We start from the raw sequence: 24,248 nt of genomic DNA on the forward strand, positions 1-24,248 counted from the left end.
GTATAGTATGGTAAGGACACAGAATGCAGTTCAAGTCCAATGTACAGTATGAGGCGCCAATCCAAATGTGGTAGGAAATGAGTATTTAATCCACTTAAAAGGGAAGAGGTTTAAATGTGAACGCTGCAAGCAGCTCCGGGCCCAGCAGTGTGTGTGGGAGAGAGAATGAGCCGATAAACTTTGAGGTGCAATGCAATCATCACAAATTTCACTTCATTTGCACACAACAGGAAGGGGTTGTGAACGCAAGTTTCTCGCCATTGCTCGCAGACTGAGAACTACAGAGTGATAAAATTCTGAACTTGACAGAAGGCAACAAATAGTCTCATTAAGTTAAGGTGAAAGACATTTTTCCAATTGTTTCCCATGCCAAAAGATTCACGTGCCAATAAAAAAAAAGGATGTTTTATTTCCCAGGTCATAGAGCATATAAGCATATGGCTTCCCTTATATTTAGACACTTAGTTTGGCATATCAACAGAAATACAAAAAAAGGTTTAAGAATAACCACTTTATTTATTTAACATGGATCAACAGACGTTCAAACACCACAAAAATGATATTGATGCCAAGACCTTTGCAGTTGTCGTAAATCATTGTCTTAAATCACAACCCGGTCGCAATTATGAACCTCAGGAACAAGGGATCTTAGAAAAATGAAAGTGATCTCATTAAACACCAGCAGTGAAGGTCTTTGCCCTTTTTGCAATGTAACTTTACACATTTAACCACTTTGGAGAACACAAAACAAGGCTTTTACATTTTTGGAAAATAATTTTACACATACACACAGATGTAAGACTTGGCAATATTTGAAGTCACGGTTACATGTGTTTTTAAAAACATTAAAGCTTATGTACAGAATATAAAACAAGATGCTCAGTTCGAACATTTGAACAGCGTCACACGTCCCGTGCAAAATGAATGCATCACATCAGCACCATTTACTCGAAGCAATGACATACAGTATTCATTTCAAATAGCCAATATCAAGAACTGGTACTGTAGCTACTAATATTGCCGCTCATTTGTTTCAACCAACCAAAGAAAAATGATTATCATGTGATAATTTTTATGACACATAATTTTGCACCCACATGTGTTGCAACATGAAATATTAAATAAAAAAATGGTACTCGTGTATCAACCCAAACTGCTCATGCAATTCAAAAGTGGGCAGCACAAACAACATAGAACTATATTTACATTTCTAAGCTAAATAACCTCAAGGGGACTAAAGGTTCAGTCTCTTTGTATGTATATAATAAATCTGAGCTTGAACTTTAACCTGTGATAGCAACATCTGTGTTTTAGATTCAGTATACATATACCCTCTCGAATTGTTTTAGCGCAGAGAGGGCTGGAGAAGTGATGTGCAGTGCGATCGTGAAAGAGCCACCGAGACCATGGATACCATGTATATAAAGTGAAGTGTGTGGATTTTTCTTCTCAGAGTTACACTATCTCCACATAGTTTTCAGGGATGAGTCCTCGCTTTCCCTCCAGCACACCCTCCAGCCATCCAGGCTCCCTGGAGAGAGTCACTGCAGAGCAGAAACACGGACACACAGGTAAAACTTTTATGGCCGCCCGTCTGTCACATTGCAGAATGTTGTTTTTAAAGCATATATCAAGTTGACTAACATTCTAGGGTTTCATCTACCCGAGAGTACCTACAGTATGTACAAGTAATTGCTTTTGATGATGGCAAACTTGTGTTGCACATGTTGCAAACATGTCATGATCATCTTTAGAAAAGGAAACCTTTCGAAAACATAGCAGTTACTTAAGAAAAGTCTCAGTTGAAAAGATTGTGTAGGACAAATTCATTTTTCTCTGTGACAACATTGGCTGCATGCGTGCAGACATTGTCAACAGATATTAACAGAGATTCTTATTATTATATGTGAATGGTAATTATCCTTGTATACTGAAGATGTCCAAACAGAACGGCACAGTGTATATAGAAGCCATGAAAATAAGCCTGAATGGATAAAGCTTGCTCATCCAGGTTACATGCAAAAAGTTGATCATTTCAATACATTTAATTCATTAGAACAGCCTGCTGAATGATAAATAAAGGACAATGTTACAAATTGAGTTATAAAAACTGAAGCAAAAACAAAGCAATTTGTTAAACAAGCATAGCTTATAGGTCTTATTTAAACTGTTTGTTTGTTTCTTTTCTATTGTTTCTTTTTTAAATGAATCCTTTTCGTATTTTTACCTTTCTCCCCTTCGGACAACTTTCAAAGGTTTAAACTTTACCAACATCAAACACTTGTGTAAAATTGGCATGAAGGAGAGAACTGTATTGTAATGTATTGTATTGTATTGTTGCAATCTGCGATACACGTGAAAGAAAGAAATTCTATTTATTTAGCTCAACGTAATCGGGCGCTTGTTCTTCAAATGCAGAAAGTCTTTATGTAAAGCTTTAACTGAACTTGAGATAATGGCTTAAGAAAACAAGGGCTGTGACAGCAGTAAATGGCTTCGTTTCCTACACGTGTGATTACAGCGCCGTCTTGTCTTTGTGGATTGATTAAAAGAGACGTTACACACCCCTTCCCCATTTCCTCTCTTCTCTCTCACCGCCCCAGCTGATATAGGATCAGATTTTTTGTGTTCTGGTCGAACCTGGCAAATCCAATATGTCTGCGGATTCGGGTGAGCGGCCTTGCCAGCGATAACGTTAACACTTACCGTCGTGGAAGATTGCGCCGACCTGGAAAGAGAGTTCGGAATCGTGTTCAGCCTCGCAGGGGTACACAGCCTTTGCTTTCATGAAGGTGACACTGAAAAATGGAGGCAATCAGTTAGCGGGCCTCTCGCTATTCGGAAGGGTGGGATAAGGACTTAGAAGTTATCGACGGAAGTGGTCTGCGTGATTAACATCTGTCTGTGAAAATCCAAGAGATGAGTTTTGGATGAGGTAGGGAAGGAAGATAAAGAGTCAAAAAGCAAATATAGTTCTGCTTCGCAAGCAAGCAAAACAAGGGGAGCATTCGAGCATATCCTAGCACGTCTATTATTTAAAGTTCCTCAGGAATGGATATGAAACATGCATGATCTCTGAAGAAATGAAACTCATATGCAGGAAATATTCTAATAAAAAGAACATTCACTTTAAAGAAGCAATGAATAGTTTAGCAATGTAATAAATGAGCCAAAAGTCAATCCAGACGGGTCAAACCACCATGACTAGTCCTAGAGTAACTACAAGTATAAAAAGCGGTAATATTGGTTTATATCCATTATTTGAATGAAATGTTTAATTTTATTGATAATTTTTAGGGTTGTGACGAGACTGAGTTCACAAGAACGAGATGAGATTTTTTTAAAGAAATCCTTGATGATGAAATATATAAGGGAAAGTCTTTCATTCACATTAAAAACAGAAAATGCCAAAAAAAATGTTGCATTCTATAATCATCTTGTACTTCATGAAACAAATACAATTATATTTTCTTGAATTATATTATACGGTATAAACAATATGTAAACACTGCTAAATGTTTTGTCACAAACTCAACTGACAGGCAGGAATTGCACAAAAATTATGCTTTGTTAGCTTTACAGGTGCAGCTTTTAGTAAAGAGCTGTGGTTGTTTTCTTTATATGATTTTGCATAGTGCTCGAATTATCAGAGCGGGTGATCATGTTACACTGTCAATCCTCCTTCATCCACTGACTGAACCCTCATAGCCTTCAGAGAAACGGTTAAACTGCATAAACACATCATGTTTTATGCTAACATATCACACATGTAGGGGACGGATACTCCGTTTTTAAAGAGGTTTGCCTGTGATTGTATTTAAATTAACGTAATGTAAACTTGAAATTGCTATTCTCTACGTGCGGTACAGTCCGCTGATGTTCAGCAGCGCACTCCCTGGCAGTGCCAACCGCCGTAAACACTAGTACTTTTAGACACAAAAGACGCGCGTGAAGGTTGAAACCCATCCGTCTAGCACGTGTTTACAGAGAGAAATGGAGAAAATTATAGCGCAGCGGGATGGAAAACACGTTGTCTATGAATAACAGGTGTTCTGTAGTTCACAGCAAGCACATACTTTGTGTAGTTATTAACGTGTTCTGTACAGTAATGAAAAGGTCGCACCACAACAAAATGTCCACTTACACAAATGCTCCCAAATACATTTTGGTTAAATTTAGGGAGCATAGCGACTAAAATGGTCGCAATTTCGAGTCCAGCACTCCATCATGCCAATTGCGGGAGGATATTGGGTTCTCGCGAGACCAATCGGATCTGGCGCTATGAGATCTCGTCACACCCCTAATAATTATATATAACTTTCAAGAACCTTAGGTAAGAGGTGTACAGTACTTAAGTATTTTTAGTCTACTCAAGTATATCTTCAAGTATTCAAACTATATGAGTGTTTTTACTTTGGAAAGCACTTACTTACCACACATAAGAAACATTTCACTCCACTACATGTTTAACCTTTAATACTTAAGTAAATCACTGTAAGAATATTGTACTTTCTTAGTTTACTAATTGAAACAAGCGCAAATCAATGCGTGCAAAATTCATCAATAGATAATCACTGAAGCACGTCGCGATCACGCGTTGTTCCCCTCCATCCATTCACGTCGGCGTAACCGTTTGCTTGTTAGTTGGCGTGATATATGCTTAGTTGGGCATGGTGAGAGCGTGAGGGGGCCTGAAAGCGTTTGCGTGAGCTGGCAACCCTGAGCTTGTGATTGATGCAATGAAGCTTAGCATCAGGCATCTGCTCAGGCATGCATTGCTACTCCGCTATCATTAGAGCGCCTAGCATCAGACGAAAAACTGTTTCAACGGTTTAACTCCACAATTCAGTACTACATAGTTATAAGTCTTTGTAATGTGTTTCAGCAAAACATTGATGACATTTATAATGTGTTTAGAACCAATTCTCAGAATTCTCTTTACCCAGACTTTGAAGCGAAAGTTCACCCAAAAATATACGTTCTGTCATCCTCACCCTCTTGTCACTCTTTCTTCTGCAGAACACAAAAGAAGATATGTTGGTACCGAACAACACCTCTATTGTATGGACACAAAACCAATGAAAGTCAATGGGTACTGCCGTTGTTCGGTTATCAACGTGCTTTGAAATATCTTCTTTTGTGTTCTGAAGAAGGAAGAAAATCATACAGGTTGGAAATGATGCGAGTGTGAGGAAATGATGACAGAATTTCCTTTAATTCAGTAACCGCTCAGATGGATTTAGTGACTTCATTTAGTAAATGATTCACAGGTTCTTGCAAACAAATCTAACAGGAATAATTTGTGTGTAAATCAGACTATACTAATCACGTTGTGCGTTTACTTTTGTCATACAGCCGACACAGACAGCGAATCAGAAAAGCTTTTTGGGCGTTATTTTGAAGTTTTAATCTCATCACACTCAATTCAGATGGCAAGCACACAGCTCGGGTGAAACATCAAATATTTTGCCACAGTGTTGTAGACTCAGCAGTGCGAGAACGCCACTGTTAGCAGTGCAAGAATCACTGATTAGTTCTTCAACCCAATTCAACACCTGACAGTCTGATAAATGCTTTAAGAACATTACCTTAGAACAACACATATCCCAAACTCAAAACACAACTCGAACAAGAAAGTTTACTCCGCTCTAATAATGAAAAGTTACAGTAAAGACGTCATTCTCAAAAGGTCACCACATTTCGCCAACATGTTTTCAACAGATGAGATTAACTTCAAATGAAAGATTCTCATCACCTGCTGTTGGGCATCACTCACTTCATTATTTGCCCGGATCTAAACTATAGATCACAACAGTGGTCTCTGTTTTGAAAGTGTGAGACAAAAAGTGTGTGTGTGTGCAGGTGAGCGTGTAGTGTTGGAAATAGAGCTGAGAAAGCAGAGCTGACAGAGAGAAATCTAGAGCGAGAGTTGTGTAGGAGGAAAGAGAAGGCTGGTGAGTGTGGAGTTGGAGGCTAAACAATGACAGATGAAGAGTGAGTGAATGCATGTGTGATTGAGTTAATAGCCCGAAGCTGAGAGCTTAAGTGAGACTTTGAGCATGAGTGAAAGAATCAATGAGACAGTGAGAGCCGAGAGCGAGAGAGAGACAGAACCGGTCAAGCCTTACACTTAAACCGACGTGAATTGGAACAAATGAATGACATGTTATGAGAAATGAGGTGTGGATGAGTGTACAGTGGATATGCTTTGGGTTGCCAAAGTATCTTTTTTTTTAAACTGTGTTTACGTCCGTACCTTTCCGCGGGTTTACTCGTTTCCGTTCCCCCTGATTCGAGGTTCATCAGCATGAGCGTCGTAGGGGAGTCAGAATTCATCCATGATGCTGTGGCAGAGCATAACCTGTGGAAAAAAGCGACGACATTTCTGTCATCTGTTGATTCGATAAATGCTGTCAGTAAGGAGTTTGATCAAAAATGGACGCTGCTTAAAAAGCTTGTTGTTTTCTAAAATGTATAATGTTGTGCAGGAACAAAAGAACTCTGGGATTGGTCGATTTTACGTTAGTATGTGCTGGTAATTCAAAGCAATGTAATGAATTCTGGCCTTACTGAGCAAAAGAAGGAAAAAAACTAAAAGGAGGCAGAAAGTAAAACAAATTCAGCACAGCAAAACACACACACTTGATCAATTATGCAGACATGGGTCAGGCTGCAGACAGACAACAAAGAAGAGTTAAAAGTGAGCTCAGACTGACAGACAGACAGACAGACAGAGTTTCTGCACCATTCCTCACACACAACCTGCTTCATCATTATTCGCTGCTCTATCTTACGTTGCTCTTGCAGAGAGCGAGAGAACGAGAGAGAGACAGAGAGAGACGTGAACGTTAAAGGGAAAACTTTAGAGCATCCCTAAGACTCAGATGTAAAACGCAAATGATGCAAATGGAATCTTAGCAAAAGTGGACAGCGGGTTTAAGTGAACATGAAAGAGGCCAGATTTCTGCTTTCTTAATGCATATACAGTATCACAGTGTGTTTGTGTTGAAGGTGAGGGCAGTGAAGGACTGAGTGGAGCTGCAACAGGGGCAAATGAGGAGAAGGGCGGTCCAGCAGGAGATAGTCAGACAAAGAGGGGAGGGGAGTGAGAGAAATGTATGTGTATATATATATATATATATATAAATAAAAGAGATAACTCTGTTTTTTTATTTTGCATCTGAATGAATATCAGTCAAACTGCAGGTAGTTTGTTTTGATTTAAGCCAGAATAACAAAAAAAAGAACACAAAACAATAAAAACATGATAAAATAATATAAATCATCATTTTAGATTTTTTTTCAATCGGATTTACTCATTTTGGAAACAAACTCTTCATATATATATATGTATGGAGAGATGCAGTGATTTATGACTCTGCAGTGGGTTTGTGAGTTTGCAGCTGCTGCACATCAGCATGAGACTCCAGCAGAGCTGCAGTGCAGCAGATATACTCATTAACCTCACAGGCTCACACCATACACACTCACAGTTCACAACATACGCTTGGTCTTACACATTATGGTTATGCAGATGTGTCACGGTGAACAGATATAGGCCTACTGTATACGCTATGTGTCACTTGGGTGACAAGAATCGCTCCAGAAATTACAAAAAAGTTAACAGGGAAGTCGTCAAACTCTTAAGGAAAGCTAAAACGCCATGAAAAATAAGGTTGCCCTGGCAACCAGCAGATCCTCAGGAAAATGGTTTCCCCAAAAATGGTGTTACAATTACTAGCAAGCCAAACCGAGAAAAATTGCTTTCCTGTTGAGCTGGATGGAATTGCATGTTACAGTTCATCTTTTCGGATCCTGAAATAGGATTTGTATTTAACAGAGAACCATAAACAGTCCCAAATTAAACACAGGCTATTTATCAAGTCAATTCATTTCCTTATTATCCTTGTAGTTCAATTATATCTGTAAAGACCAGGCATCAATTCGGACGGTCGGGAGGTTGAGATGAATGTTTGTAATTCAACAACATTTTACATCAAAATCACAATATACTATAGTCACACCTGCCAACAGCACATTCATTTACTTCATGTAGTACTGTATACAGTCCTTACTGGCAATTAAAATTGGCGTGAAACTGAGACTGCAATGGTGTTTTCCCCTCTATTGTGACGTATATCTGAGTAAACTTCTGGAATGAAAATTGTCGCAGGACTACTTTGGGAATTGATCCGACTGTTGTAAGCTTGTGGACTGGTCATTGGACAATCAATACATATGTTATGCAGAGAAGAGATGTAATTTGGGAGCGGAGATAAATGTTTTCGATTAAAAATGATGACGCCACATCAAATTCTATCTGGATTCTGAGCAGTTTTGAGATATTGAGTTTTAAAGCTCTTGCATTTTACTTGACTAAGTAAACAACTTTTTGTTTTCTAAGAAAGTCCCAAAATGTACACAATGTAAAGAAAAAAACAATGTAAATAAGAATAAGAATATGTGGAAAACTCGATTTTGATAAAACAATGTCAATGTTATATTTATTAAGGCAAATTGTTCGTTTTGATATCTTAGTAACTTTAAATTATATATTTCTATTTTTTAACACAATTTGTCAGTTTCATTAGCTTGGTTTCCAATACAGATTTTCCCTTATGCAATATGTTCTAAATGTTTAAGACATGCTATGTCATGCATCATGCATCTGACTTCTGACATCAACTTGTTAAAAAACTTGTTTCGGGAAGTTTCTTTTAATTCCTTTTATTGGGCAATTCTCTCTGAAAAGCACGCTAACGGTACGGCAAAGGAAAAAGCCCACCCGTGCGCCAAACATAGGATGACCCTCTTATCAAGATTGGCTGCGCTGTGGGCCTGCAGCTTCAAATCGTTACTCTTGCGATAGGGAGAGAAGTTTAAGGTGTGGTTGTTTGTTCAGGGCATCAGTGATGAATGTTATATAAAACGGTGGATATAACGCTGGATTTGGAGATCGTTTGAAACTGATAGATGGCGCGGTCCCAGCGCTAAAAGAATGCCAGACGTGAACTGCACGCGGTAAGTCAAACTAAGTCATATGTCTGTGTTTTGTTGATAATCTGCGATGATATATTGTGTGTTAGTGCTGTAGTTCTGTCCACCCTGCCAGCCTCCAGCAGCTCGTGTTTATCCAGAAATAATCGTACAGCTATATCTCTCTTTTATAAATGTGATCAAACTAAATACTCTTCTAAGATACGGCATATGCAATACTACTGTATAGGTACTCGAGATTAATGAGATTGGCAGAAACTGCGTGTTACCCCATCTTTAATAAAAAGATTGTTAATTGACAGCATTTCCATTAAAAGATGAGCTACATGTTTTGGCTGATGATGAGAAGAATCCAACTACAGCCCTAAAATCCTTTACCGGCACAACCCTAAACAATACAAATAACATATTTTACACTTACTCGTGACAAGTGCTGCAAAAGTTTTTAATTATCCACCGATCTCCTAACTTTCTGTATAATACCATGGCATATATTTCAAAACATCAAAATGCTGCTTCTAATATGACACACCTGAAACAACTCATAAGCTGTGCTGTGTTCATCAGGGGGACATCCACAACATTTTGGTAGAAGGCTGATGAGTTCAGTTGTGTTTACTTTTCCCATCTCTGATTTAGTTATAAGCCAAATATGTAATTAAACGGTATATCCGAACTTATCGATGATCAAAATAATCATTAGTTGCAGCCCTAGATTCAAGTCACTTATGCTCGACTACAAGACTACCACTGGATCTGCAACGGCTCACACACTCTTACACCCAAACGAAGAGCCCTCGCTCAGCACACAAGCGCCATCTTGTATTGCCTTCTCATAAGGGCCGGTAAATCGCTTTCCCGCTCATTCTCCTTCACAACTTCTTCCTGGTGGAACATTCTTTCTAACTCAGTCCGGTCAACCACAAAAAACTACTTCAAACCCATCTGTTCTGTGAATACTTGACAGACAAATGAAAAAAAAAGAAAACTAACCCTCTCTCAACAGGTATTGTTCTGGCTTTTGTTGAAACTAGGTATTAGCACCTTTTGTTTTATTGCTCCTGTATGACATACCGCTTTATGGCTCCCTGAACTCTCTGTATGTCGCTTTGGATAAAACCGTCTGCCAAATGCGTAATTGTAAACGTCACGGAACATGCATGGACATCAAATGTTTGAGAATTAATGATTAAAAAACCCTGTTAGCTGCGACACAACATTTTGTTTGGCAACACATTATCTTTAAAGGTTCTAATTGTATTTTTTTGTGTAATCTATTGAAAAAAATGTAATATAATATACACTATAATGCTTCACTATAAGAACATAATAAAGCACTATGTATTTAGTACAGTAGAATGAGCTATTTCTACATGCAGTGTGTCCTGTGTCAGCCCTCGAAGTGCTTCGAAAATGAGGGGTGGAGTGAACTGTGGTTACAATTCGAAACCTCACCGTTATTATATGCCACTCTATTTCATATACTGGACAAGGGGCTCGGCGGAAAGACGGTATATGCCGTCACCGCAGAATAATATGTCAACCGTAAGAGATTTGTGTATTGTGGAATGTAAATAAGTAGGCGTGGTTAACTTGGCGCTCTGCAAGTTTGCTGTTATGATGAAAAAACGTGAATCAATGCACCCATAACAAATGTAGAAATCAAATACTCTTTTGACCTTCTTTCAGTCTGTAGCTTCATGATCCGCTCCAATCCGGCGCTCCTCTCACCCACAGTGCTTGTGCATATAAACAAAGCTCATTCTCACGTATTTCAAAAGTCAGATTGTTTTGAAAAGCTGTTAATAGTTTTAATAAAGTTCAACTTTCGTGAGCGCTTTGACGTGACCCCCGCCTTAATACCCGTTTTGGGAGACGCGTGTGGAGTCACCAGAGACTCTCAGTGCAAAGACAAGCGCGAGAATAAACAAACCTAAAAACAGAGATTCTCAACACACTCAAATTGTGCAACAATTGAGAGTGAAGAGCAATGAAGACCTACAGTACAGACTCCATGAACACCAGTTTATAACACCAGTCATATACTGTACTCTCATTGTTTGTGCATATATTCATATTTCATTGTTCTACATGTTGTCTATTTTCCTACTGTACATATGATATTGACAGAAGAAAAATAAATAACAAATCTCATTATCAGAACTTAATATGACATAATGTAGGCAAGTTATGAAAATGTACTAATGATAAGTATTTCAAATGAACTGTAATCAATCAAGTAAATTGATCTAAGAAAAATTATGTATAAGATATCATTTTTTTATGGGGGATCGTTACCATTAAATAAAAGGACTCATTCTCCCAGCCCATACACTGGACCATTAACAGAGAACATAAGTGGTCAACACCCTTCAGCATGTGAAAATTCATTACACCAAGTGTCAAAACACGATTCAGCATTTGGCTTGACAAGACAACTACAGTATTAAAACTGTGATCTCTGCTCTTCTACTTCAAGGCCAAGGGCTTGAAAGATTTACAGTCAAACAGGCGACGTCTGCATGATATATGGACAGGAGTAGATCCGTGCGTGGCAGTGGCCGCTTGAAGAGTAAACAAGCCGAACATCTCTCTATGTCAATAGTGTTTGCTGAGCGCGGCCGCGGCCACCTGTCCCTCGGACAAACAGCAGGCAGGATTTACAGGCGTGCGGGGAGCCGCTTCCTCTGATGGCAGAGGGTGAGAAACGGAAGGGAGGGAAGCAGAGGGTTACATAAGACCAGCGCCGTCTGCGCACAGGACCGCAGGCCAAAAAGAGAGAGTGGCAGTGACTCAAAGATGAACTTCACTGTAAAAGTGGGGAATGTGGGGAAATTAACTAGTGATCGGGGATTTGGGGAATAGGAGGTAAATGAGCGCATAACCATGACGATAAAGTGCTGTATAATTCATAAAATGACAATCTGTGGCTGAGAGTACAGTAGAGGGAGAAGTGAACAGATGTGCAGAAACATAAGGTTTATGTCCAGGTGACACTGCAAGATGTGTTGGGAATATTCGCCAGCTGATCAAACGTTATACTTGATCCCCCATCATCATTCAAGAAAGGAACTCCAGACAACAACACAGCATCTAAGGAACAATAAAAGAGCTGAGGTACCTCAGGCAAAACCTCTGGCAAATAACACTGGACTCATGTACTTGTCAGCTTATGTAAGTTCATGTGCTGAGAGCCTGATGCAGTGCCAGAGACAGAACAACACACTGGACCTTAATAAGGGTCAGTTAAATGGATGTGCAAGGTTTAGGTTTGAAAAAAATCATTCATATTTTTGCGTGGACGCTGGTTAAACATATGTGGAACAATATATTGTACAGCCACAGAAAAGATTAAGAGACCATTTCAAAATCAGCATTTTTTATTTAAAAATTAACTATTTATATGTATGTGTTTAGGTAAAATCTGAATTTTTGTTTTGTTCGGTGAATATCTGCCCCAAATTTCTAATAAAAAAAAATATTGTTTCAATTTGCATTTATTTGTAGAAAAAAGGAAAGCTGGAGAAACTATGCATGTATAACCTTGATTTTCCTTAAAGTATTCATGTGTCGTGTCATGCTGTCAGTCTTTCACATTGCTGTTAGATGACTTTGTCACTCCTGAGGTTTGATTTTGTTGAAATTCAACAGACACTCTAGAAATGCAGATTAAATATACAAATTTGGAATCGTCTCTTAATATTTCCTGCTGCTGTCCAGTACATTTAAATTAAACCCATGTATCATTTTTTTATTTGTGTAGCGAGTCAAAACCCGCTACAAATTATGTAACATTCTATCATCAACATTAAACACGTTTGATCGAACTTTCACGCAACTGAGACGACAGTGATCCAGAAAATGTGTGTACTTTCTGGAATTCTGCTGCTCGGAAATACTTCAATGTAATTGCGCACATTCTTTTTTTAACAGACATTGATGTCACGATATTCAAATAATGTGAATTTCAAAACAAAACAAAAAGAGCGAATTTGATTCACAAACATGTTTTAGTCTTTTAACAAAACGCTTTATTTAAACCCATGGAAATTCAGATCCTGTAGTAAATAATCTTTCATGGTTTCATTATTACATCTTAGCAGATTTTGATTATAATATTAATTGTGCAGTAATGGAAAAGCAGCCCAGTGACCAGCATATAAGCAGGCAGCTTTGAATACTTTTAATATATAAATCCATTTCACATGTGCAATATATAAGTTGTGCAAATAGGCGAGGACTACATACCCCGTGCTCTCTGGTAGGCACATGGTAACGCTGCTGTGAGAATTCTTAAATTTCTCAGGAGGTGTTCCAGAGGCGTTAGAGGACTGGGAGGAGACCGACTCATTGCTACCGGCTGATGTGTCATCGTTAACCATGACTGGACTCTCAGAAGGGGAGACAGCTGGATTAAATAGAATGCAAGAAATAGGGGGATATTTTATAATTTTTTCATTGAGATTCACTTATGTTAGTAAAGTTGTTTAGAAAGAAAAAGAAAAAAATTAACTTGGCTCCATTAGAAACAGTAGGCAGTACATAGCTACATGTTATCCCAGAACGCACAACATTTTTGTGGAGCCTTCCATTATATTACTCATACAGAATCACTGATAATATGCCAAACAGAAAATAAATAACATCTTCTAGTGGTTAGATAACATGACATCTATCCTACTTGCAATGCTACTTCAAGATGACCTAGAAGACCAACAGAACAGGTGTCATTGACGTATAAAAGTGGGCAGTCATGTGCTAATGTATTCATGACACACGAAGTTGCAGATTGTGACCCATTTTATCGTCTTTGTTTCAATAGACAGTCTTTATAGACTGGGCACAGTTACAGTATAAACAGCTGATAAAGTACAGTGGACTTTATCAGATTGTAAATGTCATAAAAAAACAACCTGTTTGCAATGAGTATTATTTAAATTATTATGTAAATGTTTTTATCTCATGTACCTAAAAGATGACAATACATCCAAAAGTAAAACTTTTCTTTTTTTTATGCTTTATTTTTATTTCTTGTGTTTAAAGTATAATTTTTGGATCTTTCAAGAAGAACAGTTATGTTTCTATTTTAAAATATTAACGGAGTAGCTATAAAATTGAAATTTCATGATAATTCACACACCTTCATTGCTTATAAGTCTCAATTTGTTATCGATAGAAGAAATGAGGAAATCTTTCCAGTGTTCTTTTTCATGTAATGCACTTAAACCGGGGGGGGGGGGGGGGGGTTTGGTTATGGTCCAAACCTCAGTTTCGTCAGAGCTTCAAAAGGCTCTACACAACACCAGTTACACGTTATATGTCTTTGTGCAAGACTATTGTTTAAAATGGTCAGTTTGTGCATATCAGGTATCATATTCATTTATGTTTAAAAAGGTTATCATTTTTTCGCTTTCTTGGAAAATGACTCTTATTCATTGGCTGGTGTCGTGTAGAGCCTTTTGAAGCTGCGATGAAACTGAAATTTGGACCTTAGCCAACAGCCCAGTTCAAGTCCATTATATTGAGACGAACCCTGGAAAGCTTTCCTCAAAAGCCTCAATTTGTTTTCGACAGAAGAAATAAACACACGGACAGCTTGAATGACATGTGCTTGAGTGAATTAGCATAATATTGACATCGTTTAGATAACTTTTTTTTAACTAACCCTTTAACATACCCTACCAGCTAGTTAAATCAATCTGAGATATGTTTCTTCCTTAAATAGTGGATCTAGGTTCTACAGTACATAATGACCTAAAGGGTGTGGTCCGTCAACCCTGAAATCCAAACAGTCGGCGTTACTATACAAATCAATAATCTTTCTAAAGTATCATGTTTATTTTGGTTCCTTTTCTACAGTAACACCACGCAACGCACAGGGATCCTAAACAAACAAAAAATTCCCTTTACTCTGCAAGGCCCTGAAAACTGCAGCGTTCTCGAAACCCAACACTGTTTGGAAAGTATGCTAATACACTTTGGAAGAAGAGCCAATACTTGTCAGAGTGCACCTGCACAGCTGTTACAAGGATGGGCGAGTAAAGATGTAAAAACCACATAATCCTGGAAAACTGGAAAGTGGAACCTATGATAAGACCTGCTTTGTCTTTTCCTAAAAATAAAAATGCTTAGCTTCAAACTTTGCCAGCCTAATCCTACATTGATCTCAGTATGAAATCATTCCTGTTGAATTCATGTTCAACTCAAATAAAGAACTTAAATATAGAGTAGCATTCGAGACAGACCAGGGTCAGTAAGCCATCAGTTATCCACCTAAATATGGACCGGCAAACTACATCCTGACAATGGCTAATCAGTGTATTTTAGGAGAGCATCACATCTGAATGCTCAGCGGGCAGCTGTCCTAGACTGACATGAGCCCTCGCCGGTCAGACACCACAGGGGAATAAACTTGCTTGGACTGTAAAATACAATCATTGTGGATATTAACACCAGTTTTACTTTTTTAATGGCCGCAAAATCTCTTTGTTATTAATGAAAAAGTAATATTTTTTTGCGGTCACTTTTTAAATAAAGGCTGATAATTCATAAATGTTTTCCTGTTATGAGAATCGATTATATATTCGATTCTCCAATTTGCTGCATTGATTTTGGGGCAAAATCTGTAAGCTTCCATACGTTTCCTCTCTTTACAGTATACATCAGTACCTATGTTACATAAATATGCATATGCATCTAATGCGGTGGACATTGATAAATCCTTGTGCTGTTTGCTTGACCTCGCTCTGCTTAAAGCCGATTACTCTTTCGTACCTGTTTGAATATCCAGCACCTGTGGGTTGTACACAGCCAGCGGGCGACTCTGTCGGATGAGCTTCTTGGATTGTCTGGTTGGCGCGGAGAGGGGTGTAGTTGCTAAGGTTGCAGAGATGCTCGGAGCATCCCCAAATGTCTAAAAGAAAAAAGTTAGTGGGATTTGCTGGCTAGACTGAGTATGTGGTGTGTGTGTAAATATAAACAGAGAAATAAACAGTTTGCTTGCAGCAGACGCCTGTGGAGAACTAACAATGGTTATGTGTGCGAGTGTGATTATGCGTGGTAAAAACAGAAGCAAATAATGATTCAGGAAGTTGCTTAGACCTGTTTCTTAAAAGAAGTGTTTGCATACGTCAACTAACTGCCATTTTTGGTAGCAATAAGAAATAAGAAGAATTCAAATGAAGGAGACTGACGGGACATTTTGCCCAGTGAATTCTGAGAAGGTTAGACTGACGTCTAACGTCTGAACGGATGGCATTAGCATCATAACGCATTTTTATAATATCCTCGTTTCAATTTTAGTCACTTGGCGTTTACGTTGAACTGCAGACAGTGGTGTGAAAGACAAAGGTTAACTGAAGTGTGAAAGTCTCGACAGGGATGAACAAAAGAACTAGAGAGCTGGTAGAAGGGATAGAAATCTGCAGACGACAGCAACGCTCTCTCTCTCAAACGTTCTTGTTTTTCTCCGTCCGCGCTCTCTCCCGGTACCCTCTCACTTTGCCCTCGGTCGACATACTTTTCTCCCCACGTTTCTTCTTTGTCTCGCAACTTTTTCAACTTCTCGTTGTCTCTCTCACCGTCTCACTCACTCTCTCTGCAGATGGACCTGAATGCAAAACACTGTCTGTTGAGTGCATCTGGGGGTATCAGCAGTCTGGAGAGGAGCTAATCAGTCTGCCGCTCTGCGAAGTCATTCCTTCCCTTGAATCTCAACACATCGATCACTTATTTCTACTTACATCCAGTTAACATCAAGGTCATCTGCAATATCTTTTTGTATAGGAACGCTGTATATTAGGCATTCATCTCCCTTGTGCAATTTTGCATGCTGCATCAGAATAGCTTTTTGGGGTGGGAACAAAACTATTTTGATTATTGCAACTCCTAGCGGGACTTACTGTAAACAAGATGAAATATTTGCATAACACAGGCTAACAGTGATTTCCTTTTGCTTAGCTTTAAATTATTCAAATAAATGTTATGGCTTCTACAGAAATGCATTTTGTTTTAAGTGTGGAATTGAAATATGATCATCAGAATTTTGTGAATGAGGCTTAATGATTTACTAAACAAGCAACTCTTTCAGCCTGTTTAAAATGCTTCCAAAATAATTCTGAGATATTATTCCCACTCGTTCTCCTTTCGTCCCTAGAATTGAACTCTTTTAGGATTAACCAGATTTTCTGACATCTAAAGCTGATTAAATCGTTTTTTTAACCTGTATTTTAGTCAAATGAATCTCATGGTCCAACAGAAAGTAAGCCGTCAGATGGAGAAGCTGAGCAAACACACATAGCTACCCCTCCTGGCTGCAGAGAGAAGTACACCGAATGAAACATGGCAAGAGCTTTTTGCAAAGTTTTACAACTATATCCGTTTTATAAATGTTAGATTGACATTTTCAGCTCAGATACGCAGATCTCACCAAGTATCTGCTTTCAGTAGTGTGATATGGACAGAGAAGCTAGCTGTACATGAAAAGCTACTGTAGATTTGTCAAAACATAGTAAGATGCCTCCCTAGACACTATAGAGTAACACAGAGATGATGCATTTTTGTATGCCAAATCCAGAAGCGAGTTAGCATTTTAGCACTTACGGCTCCATCGCCCCAAAGTCAATAGGGTTTTTGGTTAAATGCCTAAAATAAGGTATGTGGTAAGCAAAACCTCTCGGTGGTGATGTTGATATCGAGCGATCTTAGTCTAGTCTGTGTATAGCCTTACGTTAACTATTTACTTATGGCGATTGAATTTACGCTTTAATTTGTAAATATGATCTTAACATTTATTTTAGGTTTTTCCTTACGTTGTGTATATTTTGGTACTTAAAAAAACGAAAAGGTTCTATTTACAAAGACAAATGAAATGCAAGACACTTCGAAACTCAAGACCTCAAAAATAATTCCAAGGTGGCGAGCTCTAGTTTTTGAGATTTTCTGTATGACCGTGTGCGAAGTTTTACCTTGTTATGCTGTTCTATGAGAATCTCTACCACAATGTTCTGGAACTTTAGGTCCATGATGGCTGCCACAGTTTCTTCCTGTGGCCTCATGAGTGTGGGCCCAAACACCACTCCCAGATTCGCCACTGTCATCAGGTTCTGCTTACTGTTGGCAGCAACACTACATACACAGAAATGACATCACATTGTATGATGCAATACCTTTAAATATCAGGTATTGCGTCATGATTTAAAACATTTTTGTCAACTCAAAGTCTTGCACAGAAGTGACAGACTGCACTCGCATATATGCTTCTCAGAGTCGATGGCAAAGAAAGAAAACTATTCCTTACTGATAAATAATGACCCAGCAGCAGATTACATTCATTAGAGAGATTTGTGTTCGGGTTGTCCCTTTGAATGATACAGTTTGTTAAACTTAATGTGAAAGGGATGATACAGATACATTTATATTTATTAAGATTATACATTTATTAAGACTAATAAAAAAAGTGTAAAACTAAATTAATGCTAACAATACCTTTATAGGAGCATTTCTTAGGGGCCGTTTACACGAGAGCGTTTTCAAGTAAAAGGGCAAAACTTTATGCGATTCGGCTGTCCGTTTACACGGAAACAGCGTTTTAGGGGATTGATAACGCAAACTTTTTCAAATGGGTTTCAAAGTGCAAGTTTTTGAGAACCACAGTGTTCTCATTTCCGTGTAAACCCCGAAGTACGCAAGAATGAGAAAACGACATTGTGCGCATGTGTATTAGGTGTGGGGGTGTGGTATGCGCGTGTACATCCAAACACAACAAAGGAGAAATATATACATCAATGGCGGATTACATGGGGTTTTTTTTGTGCGCAATAGTTTGTTAACGCTTCTCCAGCGTAGTTTAGATTTACTACACCAGTGCTATAACCACCAACGGAGACAACATTTTATCTACAGCAAAATCTTAACACTCATTCACAGCACCGAAGGGTTTTTAAACGGCGCTTTTGGATTAGACCCGGGAGGACGAGTAGATGGTGGTACAACTTTGTGGATGGCGTTGTTGACGAGCTTCAATGGAAGGAAATCTTTCGAATGTACAAGCTTTTCGTCAATTAATTGTCATGGACTCGGTTATTTTTTCTTTACAAAGTGATGTCGTAATACAGCGTTTTAGTCATTTTTGCAGATCTGTGTAAACGCGGATTGTTTTAATAACGTTGTGGTGTGTAAGTTAAACTTTTCAAAACCGCAAAAGAAAAACTTTTCCATGGCCTTAATTTTCAATGTATTGGGCATTGACATTGAATGTTGTGAAAGTAAACATTTTGTTATATCACATGTGTTTTTATCAATGTGCAATTCTATTTTTTAGGACAAATAAATATTCACAAAAAAATGTCAGTAGGACCTCTTTGAATAATTTTGCCTTGGGCCCCCACTTAATGTAGGTTTGCCTCTGATCATAAATCTCTGCTAAGTCAAATCTTATTAGGTTAAATATAGAACAATTCAAGGAAGTAAGAAAGTTGGCCAAACGCCATAACATAAATAACGTATGATGCTATTTTTGAGTTGGCATATTTTTCTCAATTTATTTTTGGCTACATCTAAACGACAAATCATACTTTTCTTGTAGATTTAAGGATGATAAAAAGTTACCTGACCACTCTCTGTAAGGTCAAAAAGTCATCACTTCCCTGGGACGGGTTAAAAGGGAAGATCTCAGCAACTTGTCTAAAGCTGTAGTTCATGGGATCACCACATCCAAGGCTGCACTTTGAAAACTAACAGATATCTCCGATAAATCACCTCTCTAATCCTATTTCAGATAGCCGGGTAAATTGTGGCTTTTCCCTTTCCATCACTGACGGTTGCGCAACGGAGCCAATTCCTGAAGCGTTTTTGCGAGGGTTAGATGCAAGAGGAATTTAGTGGCGGACAACCGGAATTTAATTTTATATGGCACATCCCTTGCTGCCAGCAGATCCCACTCTATATTTTGAGGAGATGCGGATGCTCAGTCGCCGACTGCTGGAGGTTAGGGAGATTATGCGCTTACCTTAAATTTGCTTACCATCACATCATATAAAAATGTGAGGGGCTCGACCTAAAGCCTCGTAATGATAGCTAACGCTACTTGGAAATCTCTTACCCGATATAATCTCTGAAAGTAAGCGCTTACATAACGCTTCTCTCTAAATGGGCGGTCGGTCAATGAAAACGGGAGGTGTTATTCTCTCGAGAAGAAAAAGGTTTGCTCCAGACAACATTTTGTTAGTTTGCGTCATAGTTTCTTCTTAAAGAAAGTGGAAGCTAAGAAAGAGAAGAGATGCTAAATTGTCTGTTTGCTCTGTTGCCGAGCAACAGAGGCAGCCTACATTAAGATGAGGATGTTTCTACTGGTGCTGCACGCATGAAGTGTGTGTGTTTGTGTAGTGATGCTAAGCACAGCAGACGGAGATGGAAAGTTAGAGTTATTGACAAAGTGACTGAAGTTAATAAAGAGAGACAAAAAATATGGTGAAATATAAGAGAGGGAGTAAACACAAATACAAATTATGGATTAAATCAGACTAGTGCACAGATAGAGAGAGAGAGAGAGAGAGAGAGAGAGAGAGAGAGAGCGGTTTGTACTCACTTGGCAAGATGTTTGGTAACCAAACTGAGCACTAATCTGTTATTCTCTGGCAGTTTATGAACCAGACATTGAATGGCCTGAACTCTAGATTCTGGACTTCCACTCTCTGTATAGACAGATTGACAAGTTATTTTTTAAATACATCCCGAAGCAAGTATATATTTAAGTGTCTTGAGTTGTTAATTTAATTGTATTGATATCCCATGATTATCAATGTCAAAAGTAAATACTGAATTGATGTTTCTCTGCTTGGCTTACAGAGTTTTAAGTAATTGATTTGGGATTTGCTTGATTATTTTCTGAGCAAGGACAAAGACCTTACTTGCAGGGACGATGAACTCCTTATACAGCTCATATGTCATTAGCGGCTCTGGGAGGCTCCTTGAGAGAGAGAGGAAGAGATTTATTGGCTGTATTAGGCATTATTGGACACAACACCATGATTAATGTGGCTGATCGTCACAAGAAATGAAACAAACGCACACACACACATACAGTGAAGTTCATTTGAAGGTACTTTCGCCCGGATTCTGGCAGACATCCCAACACAGTAACCCCAAAATGAGCCTAGCAAACCAATATCGAATTCTGAGTTAACAACTCATTCCCCACATTTGTTCCCTACTTTTTTTTTTTACCCACAATGCATTCTGATTTTGTACACTCGCTTACTCATATTACCCATGATAAAACGTGCATCAACCGTCTGATAGGAATCAGCTGGATGAGAGTGACCGTTAATGCCACAAATGTACATTTACACTTGTGTTTATTCTATAGTATCTTGTGATTATATGAATGTTACATGTAGCAGTGTTTTATTTTAAATATATTAAGTTATTTTATTAAACGTAATAAATGTAATTGTAAATAATCGTGGCAAAAATTTGTTTTGTTCACTTTATTAAAAACTAATTCAATAAACCTGACAAATTATGTAAAAATGAACTTTACCATTTTACAAAACAATGAATAAAACCACACAGGTGTAACATAAGCATCTCATATAATTATTATGACGAATGTAAGCGACAGTACTGTCTGAATGAGAGAAACAATTTTGAGCGAATTCAAACGTTATTCAGCTAGTGTGTAATATAAGCGTGCAAAAGTGACGTGTAGAAGAAATTAGAAGGCAAGATAACAAAATGAGTTTAAACAACAGAAATGTTTCAAAGGCATCTCAGTTCACGGTTTTCAATGGCCATTGAATGTAGTCTTGTGAGGCATCTGGATTAGGATTACGTTGTGGAAGACTTTTCTCTGAGGAAAGCATGCAAAATACCTCTCAGCGAAGTTAAAACCAACTTCTTTGCAAAGAAGGTTCTGTGCGAACCATTCCTAAGTCCTGTGTATTTGGGCATAGGTGCGACACTGTTCTCGTAAAATATGTGATGTCAGGGGGCCTTTGAAACATCCGTTACCATGGCACATCAAAGTCATGTTGTATGTAAAAAATATTTTAACCACAATTTGTTGAATACTTAAACATATGCATACTTAAACGATTTGATTGATTTATGACTAAGGAGGTACACAGGTTTTTTCCTGTGGGTACATTTTTTTGTTTCCTTGCTGTCAAAAGGAACTTGCTTTTTTACTCTTGACATTTGGCTGTTTGAAAATGAATTAAGTTACAGTACTTCTGAAACAAGCAACAGTTTGGGGCACTCGGTGAAAAGTAACACACGTTTGCGTTCACATAGAGATGATGCGTCTTCTTATCTACAAACACAACTCACCTCAAGTAAAGCTTTAAAGCACTAGTGATTGTCTTCACATCCCAGTCCTCGCTGGCTGCTAAATCTATGTCGCAGCTCTTCTCATCTGAAGATTCAAAACAAAGGACATAAAGTTGAAATTGAAAAAGGCTGGGTGAATTTCCCTTTCTCATTGTAACTGGTTATGCTAATGAGAATTTAGAGGAGGTCAAGGTATAGACTATGTGGGGGGTAGATCTCTGCAGAATGTATTTATTTGATTACTCATCCTAGCCTGTACGAAGCATCAGCTCACCAAGGGGGTTTATTTGGTAAATATTGTCCTGCAAGCACGATGGGCAATGTGCATGTGGAAAATGATTCGCTGTGAGTGTGTAACTTCAGGGCTTTGACACTTTTAAAGAATTCATCCATTCAGTATTCACAGACAATTACATCTCTGTCTGGCTAGCGGTTACCATGGTAATGTCGGAGTGATTTTTCTAAAGAGCAGCAGAGAATCAAGGTCACGTATGTGCCAGACTTTGAATACTGAACGACGACCTTGAACTATTTTATGGTAAAGGGAATATTACTTGACTTACTGTACAAGTCATGCCATTCAAGATGATGTCACATTTGCAATGAGAAACTGAACTGTATGCAACTTAAGTATAGTGTATTGTTTTTTTGTCCCATCATGCCGCTGTTTCCCATCATGCCTACTTGAGATTCACTTAATTCTACATCATGATTATTCTATGTCAATTGTAGGCCTTAATATGGAGCACCTCTGGAATTATTCCCAAAACTGAGCTCAGGACCTGCACATTACAGTGTAGGCTACTAAATTGTAAGAGGACAGGAGGATTTGTTGTGCTCTGGATAATTTACAGGTTTTTAGTGAATGAGCCAACTACAAGAGTTCAGGCTGTTCTCAGATGAGGACGGTGGATCCATATAGAGCGCTAATGGCTATTAGACTCTGGAGTGGCTGAGTTCATGTAGCAGCAGGGGCTCAGGCAGCCAGCCGACTCGACACGGCATTTAACATTCAGAGCAGAGAGATATCAGCTCATCCTATGACTGCAGGAGAGAAAGAAAGAAACAGCAGAGTGATGGTGATCAGAGTGTGTTGAGTTTGGTTTTGGGGAGAGGCGAAATAGGATCATGGAAAAGCAGGAGAGCACGACAGAGAGAAGGCGGACGGAAATCTGATTGCCTGCCTGCAGTAATAGTGCCAAGTGTCACCTACAAGGACAGGACAAAGGGACATACAGACATACGCCAGACTAGATGCACATCTTAATGCCAATGAGACTCAGCACTAGCTCTAGCTACATTTATAATCCAAACAGGACTGAGTATAATCCAAATCTGTTTTTGTACAATTTATTATATCTGGCGACAAGAACAGAACAAACTAAATATAAATGAAATAAAAAAGGTGTAACTTACCAATCATTAAACTTAGAAGCTTCTGAACTTTTGAACTGACTCCTCCCACTCTGTACAGACCCTGATCATTGATACCTGTAATAAGAAAACAAGACTTGTCACTTTGTGATAAATTTATAAAGCAGTAGGGTCCATCTTCTTCATAGTCTTGCTAACAGTTTCAAACCAAACACTAACAACACAAGCAAGCTTCTTCTTTCTTACTGAACGAAGACCACTTGTTGGTACTAAAAGTAGTGAAACTGCTAGATCAGTCTGCCCCCTAGTGTTCACAGGCTGTAAATATTCACATTTTAGAGGAAGGAGATGCTTTGCTTCCAGACAACATAAATCCCGTGCCTACAGGATTCTGATGCATTTCATAACCAATACATCAAATGTTTATATTGCTACTTTATAAAGTAGCTGTTAACGGTTTTGATTTTACACATATGCTGATTCATTCATTTTATCTTAATCAAGTATCATATAATTGCTGAATTAAGGGATACTAAAGTTTACTCCCA

General features: G+C 38.4%; 1 protein-coding gene across 5 annotated transcripts in view; it reads right to left on the bottom strand.

Moving 5' to 3' along the window:
• Nucleotides 1–391: 391 nt before the first annotated feature.
• Nucleotides 392–24,248, bottom strand: part of arhgap10 (Rho GTPase activating protein 10) — a 58,526-nt gene continuing 34,669 nt past the window's right edge. For 2 of the 5 annotated variants that reach the window (XM_079462280.1, XM_079462284.1), the window contains exons 14-23: nucleotides 23,743–23,817; nucleotides 22,327–22,411; nucleotides 20,907–20,965; nucleotides 20,585–20,690; nucleotides 17,964–18,123; nucleotides 15,772–15,910; nucleotides 13,246–13,405; nucleotides 6,257–6,361; nucleotides 2,707–2,798; nucleotides 392–1,544 (exon numbers count right to left, since the gene is read on the bottom strand). In XM_079462280.1, coding sequence (XP_079318406.1) covers nucleotides 1,456–1,544; nucleotides 2,707–2,798; nucleotides 6,257–6,361; nucleotides 13,246–13,405; nucleotides 15,772–15,910; nucleotides 17,964–18,123; nucleotides 20,585–20,690; nucleotides 20,907–20,965; nucleotides 22,327–22,411; nucleotides 23,743–23,817 — 1,070 coding nt within the window. In that variant the 3' untranslated portion in view covers nucleotides 392–1,455. Of the gene's footprint in view, nucleotides 1,545–2,706; nucleotides 2,903–6,256; nucleotides 6,362–10,790; nucleotides 12,091–13,245; nucleotides 13,406–15,771; nucleotides 15,911–17,963; nucleotides 18,124–20,584; nucleotides 20,691–20,906; nucleotides 20,966–22,326; nucleotides 22,412–23,742; nucleotides 23,818–24,248 lie in introns of those variants that run through there. The other 3 variants (XM_079462281.1, XM_079462282.1, XM_079462283.1) reach the window with 3 other exon arrangements.

This window comes from Barbatula barbatula, assembly GCF_947034865.1.
Source record: "Barbatula barbatula genome assembly, chromosome: 8".
NCBI classification, from domain to species: Eukaryota; Metazoa; Chordata; class Actinopteri; order Cypriniformes; family Nemacheilidae; genus Barbatula; species Barbatula barbatula.